The sequence below is a fragment of the Trematomus bernacchii genome, unplaced genomic scaffold (genome assembly GCF_902827165.1).
Source record: "Trematomus bernacchii unplaced genomic scaffold, fTreBer1.1, whole genome shotgun sequence".
NCBI lineage: Eukaryota > Metazoa > Chordata > Actinopteri > Perciformes > Nototheniidae > Trematomus > Trematomus bernacchii.
Window position 1 is genome coordinate 1,516,018 of NW_022987839.1, and position 27,905 is coordinate 1,543,922.

The 27,905-nt window shown below is 39.8% G+C and overlaps 1 protein-coding gene across 2 annotated transcripts in view; it reads right to left on the reverse strand.

The window, feature by feature from the left end:
• LOC117500159 (netrin-G1-like) overlaps positions 1–27,905 on the reverse strand; it is a 56,960-nt gene that overhangs the window by 15,934 nt on the left and 13,121 nt on the right. For both annotated transcript variants that reach the window (XM_034152890.1, XM_034152891.1), the window contains exon 3: positions 14,948–15,591. In XM_034152890.1, coding sequence (XP_034008781.1) covers positions 14,948–15,591 — 644 coding nt within the window. The remainder of the gene's footprint in view (positions 1–14,947; positions 15,592–27,905) is intronic.

Here is a 27,905-nt window from a genome sequence, read left to right on the forward strand (position 1 = left end):
AGTGACCCTCCCCTAGGAGATACTGGAAATCATCAAGCGTCCTTGACTCTAACTCATCAATTGCATTTGTTCAGCTTGGGGTAAAATGCTCTTAGAAAGGATGAAAGGAAACTGTTATGGATGTTTGTTATTGTTCTGGTGTCTTTCGTGCCACAAAGGAATAGTGGGAGTGATTACTGTACAAAGATGATACTATCAACATCTTGGTGTCTTCGAATGTAATCTTGGAAAATGTGATATTTTGCAAGAAACCTTATTCAAGGTTACAGTTGCTGCAAGGCGATATTTTGAAAGCAATATGAAATATCTATTGAAGAAGAGCGAGGTAAATATGACCTGTTACATTTCCAAACAAAATCAGTATTCACACTGTAATAAAGTAATGTGTGTTACATTTTTGTGTTCGTTTTTTACTGTAGTATTACATTGGTAATGCAATGGCAATATAGTGTTGTGCAATCCCTAGTTGAGGCAAATCATACATTGTTGTACTTCTTTTTAATACCAAATAGTTTAAATGAAAATAGTTTACAGAGAGTCTTTCATTTTCCAGAGTAACTAGAACATCACCTCTGTTTCATTTTGTGAATTAAATGTGTTCATTAACACCACAAGTAATTCCCTTCACCTTCTTTGAACTAGCCAAACGGCTCGCTGCACCAGCACTACGAGGGGGACCCAAGTTCCCATCAGCAAAAACACGTCGGTTTGCTATCCTGACTCCAAAATGGTGGAATGAGCTCCCCATTGACATGAGGACAGCAGAAAGCTTACACATCTTCCGGCGCACACTGAAAACTCATCTCTTTCGACTCCACTTCGAGCAATAAAATGACTAACAAAGCACTTATATACTAACAAAGGACTGGCTTATCTAAAGCCAGTTGAGTAGCACTTGAAATGTGTTGGCTCTATGAAACCAGTACTTATATGATTCTGTTTTCTTCAAGTTTGTATCTTCTTGGTCGAATGCACTTATTGTAAGTCGCTTTTGATAAAAGCGTCAGCTAAATGCAATGTAATGTAATGTAATGTAGCGTGAAGGCATTGTATAAGAAAAATCTCAACGCTATCTGCAAGGTTAAATCCCATTCAAGTAGAAGCATATATGTATTTTATTGATGTATTCAACAGGATGTACTTTAGGCTTTGTCTCATTATGAGTGTTGTCATGACCTTCTTTGTTACAAACTACCTTCTTTAATCCTCATAATCAAAACAATTATAATGTTCTGCATCTTATTAATGCTTCATCTAGTGAATAATGAGACACAGATACTGGACTATAATTGTGGCCTTAGAATGGGCACGCTAAATGTAACGGGACAAATCTCTCCAGTCAAGTAAAGGTGAGGCTAGGGGCTAATTTGTTGATATTCTGGAGCAGACAGCAGCAGTGCCCTGTCTGCCGTCTAACCTTGGCTTCTCCTGGATACTTGGCACTGTGTTGACAGGCTCTCTGAGTCTAACACAGCTTTTCTTTTTTGTGACAGCTTCTACTGTAGCGTCTCTGATTCAAGACAAGAGAGGAGCACAGCACTCGTTAAAAAGGAAACTCAAAGTACGAGCGCCAGAGCTGACGGGTTAGGAAAACTGTTCAACCTTTCAGAGACTGCTAAGAAAAATCACATTAAAGCCACTTAAAGTGAACATTTTTGCTTTACTTACATGGATGTTTCTGGTCTTGGCCACATTTACAGTAATCAAACTTTAAACTGAATTAACTGCATTCTTGCAAGTGTAAGTGTTTCACTGTAAAGCATACAGCCTTGAGGTAATTGTGAAAGACTACAAAGAGTATGATATAACTTCCATCTGTTGCATTACCTCTCAGACAAACTCCCAGTTGATAAATGACACTGAACAAAAAGATTCTGAGACAGTTTCTTCCCGCGGGCAGTGAGACTGTTAAACAATTGAACTGCTAAAACAATTTCATAACATTCATCTGCTACTTAGTAATATATATCTACTATCTAATATATATCATTCCAATAACTTGTATATAGACTCGTACTGCACTATTCCACTTTTTCTTTTCTCTCTCACTTTATTTTAGAACTATTTTTCTTTTTGTATTACTTTTACTATCTGTATTATTATGTTGCATTGTTGGAGAAGCCTGTGACCTAAGATTTTCAACGACATAATTACTCTGTAGCTATGTTAGTTTGACAATAAAGAACCTTGAACCTTGAACTCGGTGCCAAGCGATAGAAATGTTTGAATAGGGAGACAACACAGTTATAAAAAGACATAATAAGATGTCTAAGTGCAGATAATGAATAAAGCTGGATTAAAGTAACTGATAGGTGATGTTTTTTTAACCCATGCCACCCAGTAGAGGTATCTTTGTTTGAAAAATGCATTAAGAATGTAAGGAAAAATGTGGCTTTGAAGCCTACAATACATCAAACCTATACGGCTATATGCCTATTGCTTTAACAGCAACAACACAACGATATGAGCCTGGTGCTCTCTATGATTCATCTTGGGTTCTCTTTCACCCTCTGAGGAGGCAATGCTGTGGTTGACCTAATTTATTTTGTTCACCTTTGGTACAATATAAACCCTGAGGCTTACAGGGCCAGGTCATACACTGCTGAAGGGCTAGTGGTAGCTTAAAAGTCTGTTGCTTTGAAGATACAGAAAATAATAGGAAGAACTGAATATTATTTACCTTTTGAAGAAAGGTTGCAGTAACTCCTACAAAATATATTCTGACTATTCTGCAAAATTAGTTTGGCGACATTGAGCATTTTATAAAATGGCTATTAGGTATTTAAGACTGCACCTTTTCCATTTTTTTTTCCATTGGAGATTTAACCCATGACTGCCACTCTGACTGCTAAGACTGAGTGAGCAGACCAGGCTCCCTGAGCTCTGTGTTTCTCACCTATTCCCTCACACAGAGTGCCCATGGTCAGTAACTGTAATGCGCCTCCATGCTGTATAAATACATACTGAGCTTTCCTGAAACTTTCCTCGACACGGCACTTTGAGAGCCTCACATAGCCCGACCAGTGATAGCTCTGACAGATACAGAGAGATCAAGGCTGTTGAGGGGAAACTTTGGCCTTGTTGAAAGTTTTAGATGAATGTCAGTGTGTAACCTGGACAAACCAGAATAACCTGCCAAGGGCTTCCAGGGAAAGGCTGTTTGATGTCTTTTACAGTAAAAGAAGAGATTCTCTTGAAATGTGGAATGTGAGCTACACAGGAACCGACATGGAATTATTTCATTAAAAAAAATAGTTTTGATTTCCAGCCAAACAAATATAGACAGAAATAATTGTTCCTGGAGCCAAAGAAGAATGTTTATCATTCGTCAGATTTAAAGGGGCCATGTTGTGCTTACTTTCAGGTTCTAAATTTGTATTTTGTGCCTCTACTGTGACATGTTTACATGCTTCAATCTTCAAAAAGTGCTTTATTTTTCTCATCCTGCCTGTGATGCAGCACCTCTTTTCACAATGGACGGCTCTGTTGTGATTGGTCAACCACTTAGTGATGTCCCGCCCCTAAACATACAATGTGTTGGAGCACTAGCCAATAGAAGCGCAAGTGTTACATATTGATGTCACTATGTGGAAGAGCAATTCACTCTGAAGGGAACTTTGGGATTGTAGCCTTTGCAGACCATGTACATGCACAAAAGGAAAGGGAAAACCAAAAATGCATTATACAGTAGGGCCCCTTTAAAAAGAACAAAAATAAAATAGAAGATAAAAATAAGCTAAAGTTGAATAACAAGATTAGAAGGAAAATAACAATTACAGTGCACGGCAAGACACAGCATGAGACAATGGGCCCACATTTAATTTAATAAAAAGCAGAGTCAAACAGAGAGGGGGTTTAAGCCTTCTTTCACAGAAGATCTGTGAGGTCTTGATCTCTATCACATTGCAGCTAATAAGTATTACATCTTGTCTTTATGGGTTGCTCATGCCTTGGGTTTAGTACTCTTAATCTGCTGGCCATTCTACAACAAAAGGACAGCTTGTTTATTTAAAGGCTGTCTCGGTTTCTCAATACATTTAAATGTGACTATAGTTTTAGGCCCACACATACAAAAAAAAAATCATTTTACTACAGAAATACGATTGTGTGGTTAAGACTCAAGTGTGGACAAGGTTTTGAAATCACACCTAGACCTTTATCCTGGGAAATAACATTTACATCAATAAATTACAATAATTGATTGAATAAACAAAGATCAGTATTTATGTTATTCAAATGTGTCGTACAAGCTCTCATGTGAATAAACATGTTAAATGTAATCTGGTTTACTTAGCTGTGTTGACTCTTGGAATAATATCATTGATGTAGATTCAAAATGAATAATACACCTCGCATTAGTTAACACAGGTAAATGTTAAATGGCCCTAAAGCTGATAATAAATATTTGCTGTAACACACTTTGTTTAAAGTGTAGGTTTATTACTGAGAAGTAAACAGCCTACAGTTTACATGCAGATTCATGCCGAGCATTTGACAAAAGCTTAAGTGTTCACATTCAGGCTTCGTTTTGAGAAAACACAGGAGTAGGAAAAGAAAATCTCAACAAACATTTGAGCAGGAACCAGGCCAATCCGGCTAACATAATGAGTTTGACAACATTACTTTACATTGACTTTTGCTCCTGTTACATATCGTATGTTGTTGAGCTCTTTGCAGAGGAGGGGGGGGAGTCACAGAGTCACCTCATTACACCAGGCTGTGTCACCGTGAAATTGAAGAGCCCGATTAGGCTTGTTTTCGTCGCTCTGTGCTGTGGCCAATTGTGTCATTCTTCGATGTGTAATATAATACATCTCAGGCAAATTGTTTGTGTCCGCCATCGAAATATAAAGTAGCCACGCTAGGCCTCCCCAAATTGTTGGAGAAATATTAGGAATGGATCACAAGTTAATTCCCCATGCTTCAATTTTCTGCCGAGGCAAAAATGAAATTTGAATTTACGTAGCTTGGGCCAGTGGCAATGAAAGCCTGTGATTTCATTTCAATGACAGGGAGTGTTATTAAGGTTGTGCATTGATGTAGGCATACAGTATGGTAATATCTACACACCTCAGCCCTAGGAAGACCTTCTCATTCATGTGATGTAAGCCACTGAGACAAGAAAGATGCCATGAAGAAAATGGTATGGGAAGACATATTAATATGGAAATCAGAGGCCGTCTACATTTTTGTGTTCTGTTTGTTTTTTCCATGTCTGTGTGTGTGTGTGTGTGTGTGTGTGTCAGACAGAGCTCAGAAGCACACGAGTAGTGCTTTCTGAATGCACTCACTAGGGTGCAAATAAAATAATTCTGTTTTCAGAAACGTACTGTTAATAATTCAATGTAATAAAAAAAACATTATACTGCATTACTCAGAGGACACACACACATAAACGTAAACACACATTATACACCATTTGAACTGACATAATAACCTTGTCTCTATCACTGGATCATAAAATAACTGACGCAAAAGGACGTGTTGATTTGACTATTCATGGCTGCCGGCCCACTAGAGGCAGCTTATGTTGATGTTCATTCTCTCCATATATTATTTACAAAGAAAGCTTGGGCCTTAATGAGCACTAATTAAACGCTGGAGACAGGGAGATGACAGGGAGATGACTGGCAGGAAACATGGCGGCATGTGACAGACATCTGGTAGAAGATAAGTGAGCAGGAGTTGGCAGAGTCAGAGAGCCTTTTGGTGGAAGCAGAGTAACGCTGGGGGTCGTGTGAACCTGCACTTGAACCTGACTTTCAAACTCTGTCAATCCAGCTTGCTACAGCTGTCACGGTTCACAGGGCACGAGCCTGGAGGATTGAAAGCATGTGTGGATGTATGTTTACTGTATGTGAGAGGCTGGGTACGAGCCAGTGTGGGCGCATATTTACAGTAGGTGTGTGTGCAGTTTGTGTTGGCTGGTGTGGTTATGTGAAGGGCAAGACTGCAATATAGCTATTTAACGTTTTTTAATTAGTGTGTTGTGATTGGTAGGCTTGACTACTGTAGATGGTCCCCCTTCAGTGTAAACATAGCTGTTGGCCATCGTGAGGCTGTTTGAATTGGCCTGTAAACAGGAGACTCGCTGAATGCTTTTCTTGGAAACCAGAGAGAGTAAAAATAAGTCATTTTTAGAGTTGAATTACAGAGAAAAAATCTACAATTTAGAGATATTCAATTAAAAAAATATCAAAGCAGCCTTAAAAATCCCAAGTGCGTATTTTAGAATGTATAATTGTCCGTTTTTTTTAAAACCCTCACATCTCAAACAATATACAAATAAACAATATGTCTTAAAGGGGGAATCATCCAGAAAGATTGATTACTGTATGTACCTGAACTCAGTGCCTACAAAATCTCCACCTCTGTCCCGTTGCCTTCACTTTTTACATCTATGGCCTTTGCTGATTGGCTGGAATAGTTTTGTGTAGCTCCATTCAAGGCACTTTATGTGTTTCACTTTTACGTCGCAGGGATGGTGTATGAACACCAGATTGTTTTCAGCAAACATAAAGAACAGACAGCTAGTTGGCAGTGAGGAGATAATCACTGTTTTTGACAAAAGCAAATTGGATTAAAATCGCTGACTGCACTGCTTAGTGATAATTATGGCCTTGCTAATCAGCTATTTAGAGCTCATCTAAATGCTGTATTCAAGTTACAGTGTGTTGTTACTCAGAATATGTAGTTATGTAGTATGTATATGTGTTATATCCATTTATTCCCCAAAGAGGTTGATTAAAGGTAGGGTAGGTAAGTTTGAGAAACCGGCTCGAGATACCCTTTTTGTTATATTCCATGGAATGCTCTTAACATCCCGATAGCAATGAATATCTTAAGTGCTTTGACAAAAAATCCATTAAAAAATATCATCTGTGGAAGCCGTAGTACTGTAAAAAGTACGACCAATCATTTTAGCCGGCCCGGCTAAAATAACTGGATGGCCTACCTGCCTGTCAGCCTTCCATCGGGGCACAAATTTATCTCGTGCCCTCATTGGTCATGTGCGCGTTCGTGTGTGTTGGAGGAGGGGCTCTGTAAGGAAGTGGCAGATTTTCTCCGGTTTTGTATTTTCAAATTCTAGCGATCTCGAGCCGGTTTCTCAAACTTACCTACCCTACCTTTAAGGTTAAAGATCGCTTTAAGCCCTTAGTGTAATGCATTCCATCCAACAAATACTGGTACCTATCTGGGCGTAATTCAAAATGAAAATGAGGATTAACAATGGAACTTTGGCAATGGCTGATTCGTTCCATCTGCAAGCTTTGACACAGCCTTCAACAGACACGGAAAGAAAAAGCATCGATCTGAGGCAGCAAACATCCCAAAGGGAGAAAAACTGAATTGTTCAAAGATGAGTGTCAATCTGGGTTCAGAAAACCTTTGGAATGTGAAAAAGCTGCAGAAGATAAAAAATGGAGTGGGTTAAACACCCAGCTGTGCAACTGTGGATGCTCTGCTCTCTTTAGAGTGGAAAACTCTGCAACAGGCAAAAATTATGAAATCCATTCCTTCCACTGAGTTAAAAATCAACGACAAATTCCATCAAGCTACTCAGCAACATCCTTTACTCAAACACTCCAGAGGAGTATTGATTTATTTCCTCCTTCTGCATCCTGTCCTGCCTTTATAAATGCTATAGAGAGAAAGAAGGATACACACTAGCATAGTAAGGAAGTCTAGTTGTTCAGTAGGAAATTAAAATGTCAGCAATTTAAATTAGTATACATTAGATCAGTGCTTCTCAAACTTTATTCAGTAATGTACCCCCTTTGAAACATTTTCTCAGCCAAGTACCCCCTGACCGACCCCGGACATTTTTGATAGAAAAAGCCTATATAAATAATTACAATATAGTGATGTTCCATCAGTGTTTGATGTATTAACTCCTTCATGCATGAATTACAACAAACTAAGGATATTTGTATTTTTTCCAAGGAGTTTTTCAATTGAAGTAATATATGTTTAACAAACCAATGAACAAAATGATATATTATGAAAAACTATAAATACAATACACAAATGTAACATGTTTATATGAGGACCCCCTTAGTGGTTCTCGGAATATTTTATATAAAATTGTGTTTTCTATTTAACTTATTGTACTAAGATTATTTTTGTAATCATGCATGGTATTTTTTTAATTACAGTAACCTTTTTATTTTTTTTATCTCACGTACCCCCTGCAGTACCCCAACGTACCCCTAGGGGTCCGCGTACCCCCATTTGAGAATCATTGCATTAGATGATAGGCAAGGCAAGGCAAGTTTATTTATATAGCACTTTTCTGTACGCGACAATTCAAAGTGCTTTACAAAACAAATCAAAATACTTTTTATGAATAAATACAGTAAAAACACATTATATAATGGCATTTTAGGTAGATAGGATGTAATACCATTACACGTTTTAACATCTCGACCATTGAGCATTTCAAGGAATACTGTGGATAATATTTTGAGTGTAGATCTTCCGTATATGTGGTTCAGCGTGGTTTGCTCTGAGTAAGAGCTGCATACTTTGAGATAACATATTTTTTTAGTGCATGATACAGTTGAAGTGTGCGATGCAGTACTTTTATGAGCTCAGGACTCCCACCGGGAGAGGGTGATGCAAAGTTTGTCTATAGCTTGAGGGGGAACATGGGAAGTATTAAATGATGGTAAAATGTTTCATACCTTATCTAAAACTATTATTATTTTTTCCAAATTGCCTTTGAATAACTTATGTATACCTCAGAGGGAAGACTTAGCATACAGTTTTTGTCTTTGAAATGTGCTTTCTTTTCTGATATTCGTCACTTTACAAAGTCTCAAGGGAATAAAAAGTATCTTTGTTTCTTTTGTATTCTACAAGCCTGCAGTCATGTTAACATAAAATATTCTAAACTCCTCATGGGATACAACGCAGAGTTTCTGTGGGTATTGAGTTGCACAAGAATTGCTAGTTTAAAAACTGACATTATTTTTTATTCATTTGTTCTTTGTATAGTCATTTAAACGGGTTTTCAAAGGCTGCATAACTACTAGCTCTTAAAGGGGCCTTTGGGCTTTTGGGGGTTATCCCTTTCCTGTAGTGAGCTATAACGTTTTTTTTTGTATGTAAATGGTCTGCAAAGGCTAAAATCCCAAAGTTTACCCATAGGTTTCTCTCCGACACACTTACCCCGCTTTCTGAAACACCTCCATTAGTCTCCTTTGTTTACTTCTGCGACATAATACAGCTTCTATTAATTAGCGCACCAACACATTGTACATGATAGATTAAGGAGCAGGACATCTCTAAGTAGCTGACCAATCACAACAGAGTCGGCCAGCTAACCACTGGTTTCAGTTAAAAAATATGAACCTGGAAATGAGCATAATAGGGCCCTAGAGATTAGTTGATCTAATATTTACACGCTATAAAGCTGGGATAAAATTCCCACTCTTTCTATGAAACACAAAAGTATCAAACACATATTTCTCTGTACTGTATGTATATATAGTGAGCTAAATATCATAAAAACAGACCGGTGTTCCTGTACAGTTGTTATTTTCATGGCTAGTTTCACACAGGGTTTGTATACCAGGCCAAAATGGAAACAAGATAAACAGTGAGGACAGAAAAACGGTAGAAACAGTTAGGGAAAAGCCGAGAATGACATAGAGGGATGAGAGCAATAGCCCATTAGCACTTATGGATTAGCTGCCTCCGTTTCCCAGGCCCCGCTGCAGCCTTGCAGATGTGCAGCTCTGACCAGCAGCAGCCGGCAGCGGTCAGGTCTTAATTAACGAGCAGACATCAGATCAATAAGTGAGGAACGATGGAGGGGGAGACGTGAAAGGTGGGACAGCCTGCACGGTTCAAGGTTTTTGTTTTTCATTTATGTGGAATAACATTATAAATCAATAGCACGGGAAGTCCCGCCACACACAACTCAGATTAGGTAAAAAAAGTCCTCCTTCTACCATCTCCTCATGTGTTCTTTTACCCATAACCTTTGTATCAAACAATACTATTGTAGTGGAAGATGTATTGAGTATTTCAAAGCAATATAGGCCTGAGCTTTGTGAAGTCAGTTTTATAAACTTGTGCTTTGTAACAATCCTTCGGTTATTAAAGGAGGAATCTACTCTGGTTCTTTTTAGCTGTCATGTGTGGGATCTTAAGCTTTGCAGGATTCATTTCTGAATGAAATGTTATTTACTTTTATTGCTGTGTCTGCTTTGCTTCAACCTGCCTACAGCTCTTAATTTTGGAGATTACATTTTGTTTCTTGCAAACTTTTTCACGGAGGACATTTTGACTTCTCACAGTTGGAAAAACACAGCTGTAAAAACAGGCATTAATCAGTTCAGATTCCTGATATGTTGCATGCTGGGTCTCTGCCAATCATTCTTGAACACTTGAATAGAACGAAGCCATTATTAGGATTATTAGTAACACCTGCACTTTTCCTATTTTGACAAGTCTGCTGTGAGATAGGCATATGGCTTTCAATACCCTACAGGTAATACGCCGACTTAATTAAAGATTTGCACACACAACTTTGGTATCTATTTACAGAAGGGTTGAGGAAAGATTTTGAAAATGGCAGATAAATACTCAAGGTGTGACTGGTATGGTCGATGTATTGTTGATGAAAGCAGTTCAGTCTTTATAGTTCATGGTCAGGTTTCTCGTTATAGCACTATAGCAACTCTTAATGGATGTAACACAATGTTTTTCATTGATCGCTTCGCCATATGTGCATGGCTTTATTTACTGTGAAAGAGAGAGCAGGGGTTGCAGTAAGCAGAAGGTCTGCAGTGGAAATGGCTTTGTGTTGCTAGATGTGTCTTACTGAAAAGGAGAAGAAAGAGTGTGATGGTTCATGAGCACCAGTCTCCTGTTTGAAAATGCACCACGTCCTTACATTGTACTTTCTGTCTGACTGCATAAAGGACTCACTACTTCCTTCATTTGTACTGACTGTTGGTGTTAAACTTAAATCCCAAGGTGCAGAATTATCCCAAATGAATTTTATTGCTTGGATATTGGTGGACAAAGTGGTATATCCTCCATGTTGTAAAGATGTTTTAAGTTGCAGAATGTTTTATGCAATGAAGCTCTATTTTCTGTCTCAACAAACTGTTAAAATATGAAACCATCATAAGTAATTGACAAAATAATCCTTGAAATAACCCAGTGCATTGTTATCAGGTAGACTTAAAGGGACATCATTTTCCGTTCTTAGTATTTATTTGTCCTTCATTCCCCCCCCCCCCCCCAAATTAAGGACTTTTTCATTTGTGACACATTTTTGTATTCTGTTTTTGGTAATCATGGTATATACATTTTACTTTTGTCATTTTCTGAAGTATTGCCAATAGTTCAAAACCATTCACATATAGTTTTAGAAACATCATTTGTTATCCCTATACATTCACAGCTGTGACATTCACACACATGTCTGTAGGTTACTTGACATCGGGAACTGCCAGCAGTGTAAGAGTGAAAGTTAATCAGCGTTTGTGTTGGGTATTCCGGCAATCCACGGACAGGATGGCCACTCTGTGATAAGGCTTTCACATTTGGTTGTAGCCGGAAGGCTGGTGGGAGCTCTAATCAGTCTCCCCCCCACACACCCCCACCAGTCTCAATCACCCTCTTTCAAGTGAGTTACTGATCCATCTCTGGACACAATTCGTATGTTTATTTTATTTTCTTTCTCACTGCAAACTTTCTGTGGAAAATTGAATTTGATACCTGGGGGCAGGATGGAAACATCGGGCAAAATAGCTTATTTCCCTCCCATCCAACCTTTTGCCACTCTTACTAATGAATAGCAATATACAATATCTGTGGGAGATGTTATTCTGTGCTCGGTAGCAAGCCCTGCAATTTAGAACTCATCAATTCATGTTTACAGTACATGTGGAAGAGTGTGTCTGACTGCAGAACATGTATATCTCTCTGATAGGCCTGCATTGCAAATATCCCACCATTATGAAAAAGTTGTGAGTTATGTGAACAAAGATATCAAACATGTTATTAAAGCTCATGTTAGCTGAATTATTTATTAGGGCTTTACAACCAGCACAAACAAAATACTAGAGATATCTTACAATGTGCATTATTTAAAGCTTTTACTGTAGCTTGCTCAAAAAGGAAACCTCATTGATTTCAACATAACTCGTTATAAAACAGGGCAAAGCTACATTTGGAAACATTGACCGGCAAATCTGAATTCTCCACGTTTCACTGATGTCTCTCTGATGATTACCATTTAATCAGCTGCAAATGCTCTTAATTACAAGATTAGTCTCCTACCAATTAGCCAACGTGCTAATGGTTCTGATCTGCCATTGAAGTCGGCTGCATTCTAATTGGGGAGTAACTGTTTCAACTCACAGAGGGCCCATCTGATGGGTCATTACCAACCTAGTTATCCTCATATAAACCAAATGCAGCAAGCAACACCGGTCCCATTTGGAGAGCAGCTGTAGAGGCTTCATGAGCATCATGTGGGCCATTTTCATGCATCATGAAACGACAATGTTTCCATTCCCTGAAAATCACAGAGGCATTCTGATGACTCACTGATGGATATATTATACGATGCAACATCACAAGCTGTGTAAATGACATATGCAGAGGAGGTCTTCCTAATTTTACTGAAAATGTAGGTTTTCAACTTGGAAAAGAACATTTGAACTTTTTAAGTGGAGAGGAAGGAGTATGTAAAGTAAAAAGAATATAATTGTTTCATAACTGCATTTATCTATATAGTTGATATCAACATTAGATCAAAAATAGTATTAGTCATGTTAAGGGGGACTGTCAAACTAAGAAATCAACAACTCTGCAGTCTCTCCTAGCTGTTTGGGTTTTTGGACCTTCAAAACTACGCCCTTATTGAGCCATCACATCTTATGAACCCACAGCACTCTACCTGCTCAGCACCAAAGGGCAGACAGACACAGTTAGCAACTATCTAATGAATAAAGTGGCTCAATTAACAGCTAACAAGTTGGATCTTTCCCTCTAGAGACCAAAACACAAAAAAACATGTTCTCCCTGCACGGGCTATAGAGATAAAACTAGTGGCATTAAGATTCCCTTTCTAAAATACAGCTCATGTTTCTCATTAAAATCCACCCAGAAGAACACAAAAAGTTAGGGACATTTCACTTTAAAGACCACTTAAATCCTCATATAATTGGCAATAAACTCCATCTCTAGTCCCACTTAAATCACATAGTCTTTTCTCGCCAGTACTGCCTTTAGCTAATATACGCATTACAATAACTGTGAAAACAGATCCTTAGCTTTCGGTTTAATTCGCTGTAACAACGCTGTAGTTGTTTTTCATCAGACATTAAACACTTCACTTTAGATGTTTTATATCGTTCAGGTATTGTATGCCTACCAGCTTTTCTCTGCGTTCATGTGAAATCTGTCCTCTCTTTCCCTTAGTTTTAAAAGTGAACTGAATTGGTTTATTTGGACTTAAAGTGGACCTATCATGCTATATTTGAATAATATATTGTAGGGCCATACCTATATAAGGTATATTTATACGTTTTCTTTTTCAAAATATCAAACAGATCATGCATTTTAGCCATGCCTCATTTCGCTCTATTTTGCTCTCCTCCACCCTGTCTTTGCATGAGCTGCAGCTGACCACGCCCCCCTGCAAAGGAGGGGGCCGAGTTACGAGCGTCACGTTACCATGCTGTTACCATGCTGTTACCATGCCACGGCAACCTCTCATTCCCCTGATAGGTCAGCTCCGCCGTCCTGACGTCAGAGAAATGTTCAAATCTGTATCAGTCTGTATCAGATCCATTGCAGCCCCGTTTTTAGAGATTTGGGTATGGAGGAAAAGAGATAGGGTTGTGTTTTCTGACACTTGGTGAGTTCCCTGGAACACCGGGGACACATATTCATGTATAAAAGACGTACAAAAGTGCATTTTGCATGATAGGTCCCCTTTAAAGAAAAACAGTTTTGCTCTTTTTATCATAATTCTCTTTTTTACACATTTTGAAATCCTCCAAAAGTCATTGTTATCAAAAGAAAATATCTCTTTTGTAACGAAACATTTCAAGGCAGATAATTCAACCTAAGGTTTTCCAGCTCTCTAGAAAAGATGTGCTACCTGGCCAAATAATCGTAATGTCATATTGAGGGATTATGCGATGTCTGTTGAATCTTGATGAGTGTCTGCAATAAAAAATGCAGAGGGACATGCATTAAAACTCTTCTCTTTGCCACGGCGCACAGGAGGTAATCTCAGCCCTCTGTCCTTGTCAAGTTAGGGTTGTAATAAGTAATTTAGGAGTGTCGAATTTAGCGGCTGCTCAGGCTGTTCCTTTTTTTGCCTGATTCATTCTCCTTTTAGAAACGGTATTTTGGGCTTGGTTGAACTTACTCCAGGCCACTGCAACACGTTGGCTGCTCCGTGTTAACAAGTACAATTGTACAAAACATAGCCCGAAGGTATGGAGGCATTGAAGCGTCTTTTTGCACTTGTATCAGTTATGCAAAGTGTCAATTCACTTAATTACATGAAGTTATCCTCCTAGTTGAAATGTATTCATAGACACCAATTATCTCACTATATCCAATCCGGAGGACAACAGTAATTTAAAAGGCGTTGATACAGACCTACTCACGTTTTAAACACATTTCCCCAGACAAAGACTATTAAAAAAACAAAACAATCTAAGACTATTTTTACCACAGCTTGTTCCTGTTCAGATTTTGGAGACAAATGTCTGTGCAACGAAGCGAAGTAACAACCTAACAAAAGCAATGAAGAACAAGACTGCTAACAAGGAAACGGGATGTTAAACATGTCCAGTTTAAAATATTGACAAATCAGCTTCATGAATGTTTTACTAGAAAGGATTTGAACCAACACATATCTTTTTAGACAAACAGTGGTTTTTGGTGGAATATAAATGGATCTTACCTGCCCTGCACCTTGATGTCAGAAATAGCGTAGAAGTATCTGGACAGGTTGTTCTCATCCACCATGGTGGCTCCAGTGGCTGCCTTTAGCAGCTTAATCCTCAGATCAGTGATGGTGAAGAAGTCCCGCAGGTTCTTGGTGGTATCCAGCTGGCCGTACAGCGAGGCCATGTTGTGTAGCCGAGGCCCGGCAAAGAGGGCAAAGCGGTCCTTTATCTCAAAGCGTACCGTCTTGTCGTTCTTCCACACGTAGCCTCGGGAGTAGTCCTCAGTGCAGATGATATCCAGCAGAGTGCGCTGGGTGAGGTCTCCGACCGTCTTGGGCTCCATGGTGAAGGCGTCCAGGCAGTCTGTCGCGTAGAACTGGTACGGGGTCCAGGTCCGGCCGTAGTCCAGGGACTTTTCCAGGACCATCTGCTCGGGTCTGCCTGACTCAAAGGTCAGTACGATGTCATCAGTCAGCTCGACGGTTTTGTTCCATGACAGCGTGATGTTCACCTGGAGGGGCTTCGGGTATTTCTTCCATGAGGTGGACTGCCAAAACGTTGTGGGGTTGCGACCTTCAAAGTCAAACATCAGCTCTGGAGGATGAGCCAGCTCCTCAGTCGTAGCATCACATTCATTGTTGCACATGTAAGGATTCTCCTATAAAAAACAGAAATAGATACACGCGTTAGTGCACGTTGAAATCAGGGTATACAAATGCATATTACATCATGTCAAATTACATTTGAAAGATAGAGTTGTTACAAATCAAAGTATTTTTACATTTCAATACCCACAATGTCATTTGGAGACACACGCTCATATGATATGAAGAGAAATGTGCAACCAGTGTGGTAGTATATTATTTTAAAAGTATATTTTCATTACCGTAGCAATGCAATTGTTACTTGTTGAACACTAGGCGTCTGGATTTGGTGCTTCTTATTTTATATAAATGAAATCAATTGGTATAACCGAAAGCATTTATCTTGTTGTCCTTTTATTATGCACAGAGGAAATAATGATCCAAATCCAAGGGTGTGTGATTTCAACAATTCAACAAATACACAAAAGGCAGACCCCTTTAGGATAAAACGAATTGAATTAAACCTACAGTAATTATACCTGAGAGCCAGTTCATAATATGTATCTTAAAGAGGTAGGAATAATATACTCTTTCTTAGACTACTTGACTTCCTTGTTGACTGTTGGGATTACATCTAAACACTCTGGAGTAACTCCACAGCGTTTTTGTGCACATGACAAATGACTAAAAAACTAGGGACAAACTACGCTCTGTAGTTTGAGTAAAGGAGGTTATGCAATTGAAATGTAAAAATGTAGTTAAATATTTAGTTTTGCATAAAATATTCAGAGTAAAAGCGGAGTCCTCATAAACTTGTTACTTATAAAGTCACTGTAGTCCCACCATCACGATTATAAACCCCAAAGCATCTCTCAGGTCGGCTGTTGCTCCACTTTGCGTCAAAAGGTTATTTTATTTTCCAGTCCCTCGTTGGCTTGCCACCCTTTCACCATTCCCCCACCGTACTCAATAGCACTTCTAACACATTCAAGCCCCCCCTGTATTTTATAATCCGCGAAAGCCATAGTGGCCCGAGAGCTATAGGAGACAGTGACCCTCTCATTACGATGACACTGTAGATCCCATATTCTCCTTCAGCGCCATTCCTGCCTACACTGCCACCCAAATTGCCAGTGTAATTGATATTCCTGTGTGGTGTTCCAGCTGAGATGGGAACGGAATCCCGATGAGTGCTTCTTATGAAACACGCAAAGGGGACATGCATTTTTCATGGGCCTGTGTCTGCTCTGTACCACAGACATCCACCCAGTCTGGATGTTTGTGTGAGCGTGTTAGTGGGGAGAACGCGGAGCTCTTGATGTGTTTGTGTTTGTTTGCGAGAGGGATAGAGCGCTCTGAATGTGTTTGCTTGTGTGTGCACGAGGCTTGTATCCCTGTGTGTGTGTGTGTGTGTGTGTGTGCGTGTGTCAGTGTGAGTGAAAGGCAGATAGAGAGAGGGCGCTGAAACAGAGCCAGAGAGCAGAAGACACACTCCAATTGACATTCCTCTCACCTCTGCTCCAGGAACAATGAGGTTAAGTGCAGATGAGATTCAGATCAACTGTAAAGCGGTTCGATAATCAGCAATCATCTGACACTCTACACGCAAAATTATCTAAAGGTGAGAACATTGCTATCTGCTATATTACTCCCTTATCTCTCCAGTATTGCGGCGCATTCGACGGAGACTGCCACTTTGTCGAGTGAAGATCACTGGAAGGAATACTGATAAGCAGACGCCATTATATTTTATTTAAAAGGCCAATGACTGCTTTTTGTCTTTGTAGTAAGAACCATAAATCCTTCCCTCGCAAAGAAAAAAACGATTTGATGCTTTATCTTTTTCACAGTTAGATGTGTGTATGACTTGTTAGATACAGATCTTCTCAGTGAATTGTGTTTCCTGTGGTACTGTGATATGCTTTCAGCTCCTCTGCTACAGTAGAAGAGATAACTCTGGCATGAGGTAGAACAAGACAGAGGGATTGTGGGTCACTTGGCCTGCTCAGCTAACTCAAAGGAGCGTTGCATGATCCAATTAGGAGGGTAATAAGGGTTATGCTGCTAAGATAGAGAGTGAGAGCATAACAGAGAGTGGGAGGGAGAGACAATGTAAAACATGTACAACTTTTTGTGTTTTCAGGAGGTAGACCTGCACTTGCTGCACACCCACACACGTGCAAAGCCAACATGAAACTTGAAAGGCAACATAAGATGCAGAAACACAGAGGAAGAGTGATCTGAAAGAGAGTGTAGGGGTAATAGAGGGTGGCCGTGGCTGCTTGAGTTTGGCCACCGGGACATTCAATTGTACGAATGTCAACTGTTTGCCAATAACGTGTGCTGAGGCTCGTTAAATTCCCCACTTTAGCTCGAACTGCCTTGGAGGTTTGCTCAGACGATGACGGTACACGAAGAGTGCAGGAGGGAGGGAGAGAAACAAAGACAGTGTGAGACGGAAAGTGATTTCCCTGTTGTCATTCAGAAGCATGAGTTTTCACTTTTTCATTTTTCTATTCGTTTCATTTGTTGTCACAGTTAGGCCTGGGACCAGCAGGGTGGCTGCCTTTGCATCTTTCCGAAATGGGAGCCTTGTTCACAGATGATATAAAGAACTCAGACCGCAACGTCCGTGGCTAATGAGAAAAACAATTTCCTGACTTTCAATAGAGGCTCTGAAAAGAGCTTCATCACGCTAGCAGAAAACAAATAAGTGTTCAGAGACCAGAGGAAAGCAAGTCATAAATTCAATCCATAATCATTCTCTCGACTTCAGGCCTTCAGGGAAGTGATCATTCTCTCCGTTCACATATGGGAACTGGCTGGGGACAAACCTTTCATAAAAGCACCCTCTATCATTAATAACACTCTAATGTGAAGGCCATAACGTAATCTAACATTAAGTGGCATCGGTATTTACTTTCTCCCAGTAAAGCCCACCATACCGGAATGATTTCATACAACCCAGTGAAGGTGGAAGGGTAGGGACTTAGCCAAAGGTCAGGACCTTTCATCGGATTTCCTGCAGTGGTTATTTAACAACAAAAACATTGCCTTATGAAGATCGATACGTTCTGTGGTCATTTAAGTCCCAAGGCTTCAGTACTCTGCTGTGGGGCAGCTATTGGAAAACAATAAGTCCTCCTCTCAGCTTGATCCTTTAGCTGTGATCATGACTGTGGGAGAGGGAAATAGTCTGCAGAGAATTAGAGAGAAACAAGAGTTTTGTACCAAAATGAGATATCGACCAATTGGAAAATGTGACCTTCCCTTAAAAAATAATTGCTGCCATGAAAGTATAATTTAGCATGGATTATTGTCAGGTTGAAGGTTTTGTAACTTAAAAAAAGCTATATTGACGATGTAGTGATTGAGAAAGAAATCATCTGTGTGTCGGAAAGTTTTTAATCTTGATGTTTTGATTAAAGCACGGTCTTCCAGGCCTACACTCGTACATTTGATTGAATTATTACTTCTCATAGAATATCATATCACAGTAATACTAGACTTGGCTAACTGTGTTATTGGGATTATTATACCATGCTAATTTATACAATTATTATGCAGTGTCGCTAATAAGCTTTTATTCATCATAATATAATATTTGTATTATTTTATTATTTTGTTCTGAATAAAAATGTAAAACATCATAGCAGTTAGATAGCCTCCCTTAATCCACACCTTTGACATTACATACAGGGCTGCAAGGGCTTCTAATGGGGTCTGTCTCTGCTTGATATTGCTGACATCTCTATTGTCACCATGGCTGCTGTGTAACGGAGCCCAGCTGGTTTCTATCAGTGCTATATGATCTGTCCGGGGGCAGGGGCTCAGTGGAGGAGGCCTCAGCAGCGAGGCTGCGGCTGGGCGCACAGCTAATGATGTCCCGATCTCTGCAGCCTATAAGGTCAATCCAATATCAGGGTGTCACACAGTAGGAGGGCAAGAAAAGAGGAAGAGAGAGAAACACAGACCTGAGATGGGAATGTGCATTCAAATGTCATTCACTGGGGAAAAAGCATTCAAGTCTGCACATAATCATTAGAGCTCAGTGGATATTAAATCTAATTGCATGGTTGTGTTTAAGTGTTTTATTCTATAATAATATAATATACCAAATGAAAAACGCCACAGGACAGAATGTATCCTTTGCACAACAAATGTATGATAAAATCTTCTAAGTATTGACACAAAAATGTAACAGAAATACAGTGTTGGATTGTTTTTCTCTACTAAATGGGCTGCACTGACAACATCTGCAATTTTGCAAATACTCACATGCTTCAAACATCAATGCAAACACCGCACACACACACACACACACTCACACTCACAGATGTTGAAATGAGTGACATATGGCCTGTGAGATTGACAAAGCGTAGCCTCTCGTTGATGTGTCTTTTGACACAGGATGTGGCACGGCAGATAAATTCTCTGGCCAGCGACAGCTCCAGCTGAAGGATGGGAGCAGGCAATCCAACCAATCAGTTTAGTTGACAGATTTCTGGACTTGAAGCTCAGATCATGGATTGAACTCACGGCAGTTTTCCACTCTAGCCATATCCTTTAAATCGAGCTTTTTATTTCACCTTTTTGACATTTTGAAGTTTGATGTATCCTCACTGCTTTGTAACTCTGTAAATCATTCTGAGACACACATTTCTGCTCAGAATATGATTTTAAAAATTAATTTAGCTCTATTTGGCAATTTACCCCTTATTGGAAAAAATAAATATTGGGCTATCAGTCACCCACAGTCTCGAGGGAAATTTATTTTGGGTATGAACAAAGGTCCACATTATGAAATAGGTTCATTCATCACATACATTGATAAGCATGCAGTTTAGTCAAAAGGCACACACATGGAAAGGTATAATAATGATAATTGTCAGCAATTATAATTTAACAAATTGTGGGTCAATCGAAATAGTGACTTATTCAATTTTGTTTATTTCCCACTAGAGTTACCACTAACCTTCTTGCCTTCATATGCCTTCATTACTCCTGTTCTGGCTGCCTTACACTGGCTCCCTATAGAACACAGGATAGAATTTAAAATTCTTCTTCTCGCCTACAAAGCCCTTAATGGGCAGGCGCCATCTTACCTTAAAGAACCCATTATACCCTACTGTCCTACTAGGGCATTGCGTTCCAAGAATGCAGGGTTGTTGGTTGTTCTTAGAGTCTCTAAAAGCACAATGGGAGCCAGAGCCTTTTCTTATCAAGCTCCACTTTTGTGGAATCAGCTTCCAGTTTGTGTTCGGGCGGCAGACACCCTATCTGTTTTTAAGAGTGCGCTTAAGACCTTCCTTTTTGATAAAGCTTATAGTTAGGGCTGATTAGATTCAGCCCCTAGTTTTGCTGCTCTAGGCTTAGACTGTCGGGGGACACCTTACTTCTTCCTTCTCTCCGTCTGTACCTGCGTACTCTCATGTTCCGAATAACCCAGCTTCCCCCAAATTTCTTTTTGGTGTCTATCTACGCTGGGATCCTGAGTCGTGGCTGATCCTGAGTCCTGAGTCCTGATCCGAGTCCTGGATTTCGAGTCGTGGCTGAACCTGTCACTGTGGTCCTGCCTGACTCTCATCATACTACTTCCCTGATGGCTCCCACAGGATTGTTGACATCCTCGTGGATTCATCTTCTTATAGACACATGCATTTCCAAACATTTGGTCTACCTATGTTGTAAATGTATTATCTTTTCGATTTACACACGGCATCTATTGCACGTCTGTCCGTCCTGGGAGAGGGATCCCTCCTCTGTTGCTCTCCCTGAGGTTTCTCCCATGTTCCCCTTTAAACTGTGGGTTTTTCCTTTTTTGGAAGTGTTTCCTTGTACGATGTGAGGGTCTAAGGACAGAGGGTGTCGTATTGTCATACTGATATTCTGTACAAACTGTGAAGTCCACTGAGACAAATGTAACATTTGTGATATTGGGCTATATAAATAAACATTGATTGATTGATTGATTGATTGATTGATTGATTCATATAAAAAAACCTACACACAAACTGCATATTCATTCGTTACATGCATGCAAACATGGAATACCGTATGACATGTTTAAGATTAGAGTTATGGGAGGCCATAAGTACAAGCTGTCGTAGAAAGGTTGACTACAAGTGTATCCAGATTATCTAAACGACTGTGTCTGGAAAAATGAAAAAGCCCTCATTGTGGATTTCAATCTCTTTAGGCTAATGAAAATAATTTCAAATATCAAAATAAAAAAATAAAAAGTCCGTGTTTTAATGATAATTTTGTATAGTTGGTAGTTCATTCACCTCCATTTTTTATTAAGAATAGGTTTGTTGAAACCTACAGTAGGACCATTTGACTTCTTTGTCCCATTTTTGTCAGAAATTGGAATGAACCATATTTTCCCTTTTTTAAACGTGATGTTTCAGCAACCGTTATACAAACAGTTTAAAAGCTAAGGCTACAATGTGAAATCTACAGTAATATACCATTATTGAATCCGTGGCTTGGGCACACTTTACTCGTTAGAGCAGAGCCCTCCGTTCTTTCCTCGCTTCAGAGCCTCTGTGGCGGAAAGTCTCTCCCCCTGGACCCGAGGTGTTGCTGGATTAATCAGCCCATCATCCTGCTCAGCCTTACACCTCCTAACCTGCCGCACGACACCTGCAGACCTGTCGCCGGCCAAAACCTCTATCACACCTCCGGATGCCCATTCTCATTCATGGGGTGCACCAGAGGAGGAGAATTTGACAAATGACAGCTTGGTGAGATCACTTGTCTGTGATTCAATGTTCAGGGAGTTGATCCAGGACAAAGATGACGATGATTTGAGCTGAAGCACCACTTCACAAAATCACAGGATGCCCATTTTAAGACCACAATAAAAACTAAAGTTTCAATCAGTCCAAGAAGTCTAGCTCTCTTCGCCCTGCACTCACATGATACTTACGACATAACTGAGAATGATACGTTTGTGGTGATACTTAGAAGCTCTGCCAAAAAGGATATCAGGAGAGATCTTGGTTGGCTTTTTAGAAGCGGGAATGCTTGAGTTTAGAGCGAACACAGGGACTGGGTGTTGATCCTTTCAGGGCTCGGTATAAGCCCTGACGGAGGAGACAGCTGAAATGAGCCATGGTGAGATATTGGGAGAGTCAGAGCTTTGGCAGAAACTCAATAGAGCTTTAATGACCTGCAGTCAGGGCCAGCAGTGGCTCACTATAGAGGCAGGCTTTTCATTCTTCTGACCTTCAGAGGAATGAAGGACAGGAGGATTGCTCATCTGACCTGTGAGTGCACCATCATATCATAGCTGAGGTTGGAGGGCTTTGAAGGTCTGAGACCTGACAGCAGATAATGGCAGTTCAATATCATGCAAGTACTGTTATGTACTTTTGTTCTACCATTACAGGTAACATTTGGCTCACCTTCATTTCTGTACAGTGTGAAAATCAATTAGCCCAGGCTTGCTCGAGTAATGTAATCCAGTGATCGCCAACCGGTGTGCCTTGGACCATTATCAAGGCGTCTTCAGAAGGAATAAGTCATCAAAGAATATTATTATATTACATATTTGATCTGCGTTTGTTTCAGCAGTTAACAACATTCAAAAGAGGAACATTAAAGGTGGGGTAGGTAATTTTGGAGAAACCGGCTCGAGATCGCTAGAATTTGAAAATACACAGCCGGAGAAAATCTGCTACTTCCTTACAGAGCCCCTCCTCCAACACACACAAACGCGCACATGACCAATGAGGGCACGAGATAAGTTTGTGCACAGATGGAAGGCTGACAGGCAGGTAGGCCATCCAGTTATTTAAATGATTGGTCGTGCTTTTTACAGTACTACGGCTTCCACAGATGACATTTTTGTATGGATTTTTTGTCAAAGCACTTGAGATATTCATTGCTATCGGGATGTTAAGAGCATTCCATGGAATATAACAAAAAGTGTATCTCGAGCCGGTTTCTCAAACTTACCTACCCCACCTTTAAATATGAAATGTGGTTAAATTTGACTCTTGTTGAACCTATCAAATTATTTTAGTCCCTATGGATAACTGATCTCCTTTTAACATATTTGAAACAAAATGAAATGTGAAAAATCTCAAATACCCCATGCAGCACCTTCATTTTAGTTGCAGAGTTAGATCATGATAGCAATAAAGATTGAGTCATGATATGTTGGTACACCTTGCAAAGGCATACCGTTTCCTTTACAGTATGTGTCATGTGTGAGGGAGCATGAAGCAAACTAAATGAAAAAATAAGCATCGGGTAGTTCAGTAAGCAGCACATTACAGGGTGCAGAGGTGATGGCTGTTACTTGCTATCGGCACCGTCGTGTGATCAAAACAAAAACAGTCAAATCTCCCGGCGCTCGTGTTTTCGATTTGCCACACACCAAGCACTCCGCCCTTTGGAACGCAGCCCTTGCCAAAGCGGTCCCTTTGAGGACTGCAGTACAGCCAGTCTGGGCTTTTTGAAGTACACTGCTTGGCAACTCAGCCTTGATTGGGATTCACGCGGCATCGGTAGACGAGGGGAAACGCACTCCACATTAATTAACACCTGGCTTCATTATCTGTCCCATGTGGCAGAGTCCCACTGGGGTAAATTAAACACTGCCTTATTACCATGGGGGATGGTGATGGCATTTCACGTGTGTGTGTGTGTGTGTGTGTGTGTGTGTGCATTTGCTTTTCTGTGTGTAAAGCTAAATCAAAGTAATTTGTACTTGCATATTTGCTGCTTTGTGTGTATGTGATCATACCTGCATATTCAGTGTATTGGTGTGTGTTTCGCTGCATGCCTGTAGGTGTGTGAGCTTGGTTGCGTATGGGATCAGATTCCCTCTGATGTCAGGATTCAATAAGAAGCTTTAACATTGCTTTAATGAGAGGATGTTTAATTCTCTTTGCCAGATCTCTGCCTCTCTTTGCAGAGCTCCGTACTCCAAAGCAGTCTGGGTGAAACGCCGCCTGCTTGTGTGGGAAAATGTATATCTCTCTTGTCAATAGACTTGAGAGAGAATTCTTAATATGGGCAGATATTTGTGTGTAAAATAAACATATCAGATGAATTTTACAAGCATTTGGTTTGATCCTGTAGAGACAGAGCATGACACTAACAGCTACAGGGTTGAAGGTTTCTCGTGGTTTCTCATTGGCTTTAGCTGTGCAAAAAATGTTGAAAAAAACGAATACAAGATGGCGTTTGCAGTTTGCCTTTGGTTGTATTAATGCTTTTCAATTCTTTTATTTTAACTACATCAAGAGAAACCTTAAAAGTGTCATTGTACCGGTTAATAATGACTATAAAGACCATCTTACAGAACACTGTTTTGTCATGAATGAATAAGAAATTAGATGAGATGAAAGATTCAAGCGAATACATGAGATTTAACATGTTAATTAGTGAGTTTTAGAGCTGCTCGTTGTCATATTTTTGAAAAGGCTTATCTCTTCATTCAGCTCTTGCTCCATACTTGATGCACAGACAGTTTTAACAAGCCTTTTATCGAACTCCTATAAAAAATAAAAGAAACACTTCAAAGTGGAATTGTGCTTCTTCTTTTGAAATTAAAGGGCCCCATTATGCTTTGTGGGTTTTTCCCTTTCCTTTAGTGTGTTTATATACTGTAGGTTTTTGTGCATGTCAATTTGTGCAAGTTCCCTCCAGAGAGAGTTTTTCTCCCACACACTTCACTTCCCCCCCCCTGCCTTAAAACGACTTAATTGGACTTCTTTGTTTACTTCTGAACATAGAGAAATCGCTATGTAACACTCGCGCTTCTATTGGTTAGCGCTCCAACACATTGCACTCGATAGGCTAAGGGCGGGACATCTCTAGGCGGCTGACCCACAACAGATCTGCTATGCAATCAGAGCAGACTGGGCTCTGGTTTCAGACAGAGGGTGAAAAGAGGTGCTGCAGCACAGGCAGTATGAGAAAAATAAAGACCTTTCTGAACATTAAAGTATGTACACATGTCACGGAAAAGGCACAAAATACAAATATGTATCTGAAAATGATCCCAATAGGGCCCCTTTAACTGATTTCAACCCTTGCTTTGTATGGTGTAAATAGCAATGTCCTCAAGGATGGCTGACCTTTGCTAAGGCAACAGATTTGATCTCATCACGTCTTACCAGCCCAGAATTTCTATTTCACTCCCATTAGGCTGTACAGAAAATGAAAGTATAATCCATTTGCTACCCTAGAATGGCTCTACCTTAACAATGCCCTGATAAACTATTCTAAAATCATCAGGTTATTGATTTTGATTCTTGGTAGTTTCATATAAGCAGCTTCAAAACACATCAATCTGCCACTGAGGGATTTTAAGTGCTCTCTCATTGAGAAGAAAATCGGAGGACATAGACTCAGTTCTCACCCTGTTACAATGAGATGCAGGGGTCATCGCCGAGAAATTGATAGAAACTGGGATGAAATTGAGAGAGCGAAAGAATGAACGAGACACAGCGAGAGTGAAATTGCTGCATTGTTCATCAGTGTGTTAGCTCATAGTGTGTCAACTCGTCCTCCATCTTTTCAATCTGCATAGTTATTAGAGGCTTTTATTAATTTGAAATGCCAAAGTGAAGAATAAAGCATGACTGAAATGTCACCCTTTCACTGAGCATGATAAAATCACACCGGTCACTTTTGGAATAGGACATTCTTTACTTTGATCTGCCTCTCTCCTTCTCTTTCTTCCTACAGCACACTCTCTTTTCTTTCTCAGAGATCGATATGGCGTGACAACATGATGGCTGCGTTTCCTTAGGGGAGGTTGGTTGCCTGTCATCTTGCCATTATTTCTCTCTTTCAAGTCTTGGCCCTTTGACTCAGTTCATGATGTCTGGAAATAAATAATAAAATGAAAACAAAAAAATTGAATTCTGCCATGTAATGTAATTGACCTTTTCAAAAACCACAGCCAGTGTTTTGACCTCTAAGGGATTCTGGACACACAGACCATTCAAAATGAAAGTGCTGCCTGCAAATATTTAAACCTTTAATTAAGGCACAGTTTTGGGAAATTCGCTTATTTACTTTCTTTCAGAGAGTGAGATGAGAAGATTGATAGAAATCTCGTGTGGTCTGTACATTACAGTATAGAGCTTATGCTTGGATATTATTGGCCTAGCTTAGCAAATAGACTGGAAACAGAGGAAATCGATAGGCTTGGTTCAGTTCAAAGACACAAAAACCTCACTCATAAACACGTACGCACACTAAAATGTACAAATTCAAATGGGTTCTCCTCATTTGTGATCGTCCCCTGCGGCAAATTGTGTCAAGCAGCTAAAAACAGACGCCACATGATGCGATTAAGTAAAATATTGTTCCAAGACTTGATTTTGCACAATATCTGCATGACTTCTTACCTTAGAAAAATATTAAAGTCATTCCAACTTGATAGCCTCTTCTCCACATTAGTGCTATCCTTAATATTGACTCAGTTTCTCAAGCCACGGCAAGAAACTCTATATACGTATATGTCTGTTATTATCAGTCAATATCCTGTATTCATTCCTGTATAAGATTCAGGAAGAGTTTACCTGCTGTGTAAATATACAGGTGAATGTGCTCATTTTCAAAAAGGCTGTCAATACACAGTTTTATTTTCACCAACACACACTTTTGACGGTTAATTTCCCTTGATCGCTTGACACTACTCCGTCTTGCCAAAATGATAGACCGTGTCTTGAGGGAGGGGAAGTCTTTCACAAGCACATGCACTTCCCTGCTATGAAGGAAAAAAAAACCTTTGGCAAATGGGTGAACCAAGTTGAGTTCTTTTGGGCAGCAACACAGAGCTATCCTGCCAAATAGCTTTGGAGTAATTCAATTATTGTATCTTTTACAAGAATCCCATTCAGCTTGTCAGGCGTAAAAGAATGCTGAATGGTTGTGCAAGCACTGAAGGCTGGGAGGGCGCAAAGAATTCAGTTTAATGGTGAAGAAATTCTTTTTTTAAATGACAGTGAGGACAGTCTTGTTGTTACCCTGTTATTTCTTTATTGAAAGGGCAGCAGAGCTGTGTCAAAGAAGCTGAGGCACACAGGTTACCGCAAACCATTATTTACTAAGAAAGTAATCAATTTAAAGCTCTGAAATACTATGGCTCTCTAAAAACTGCTGTATATTTGGTATCGACAGGCACCACACAGTCTTATATAACTAATTATTTCCTGTGTAATCAAAAGTGTCAGACAAACACAGTGATTCATCGATGAAACAGTAATTCTTCCATTATAGAAATGCTGAAAAAAAAAAAAAATGCTTTCAGTCTGTAACAGCAAATTAGTTATATGCTGCTGGACTGCTGGAAAGAAGCGAAGCTGAGTCATATCGTGAGGTAAAAGGATTTCCTTTGAATTATACCAAAATACAATTT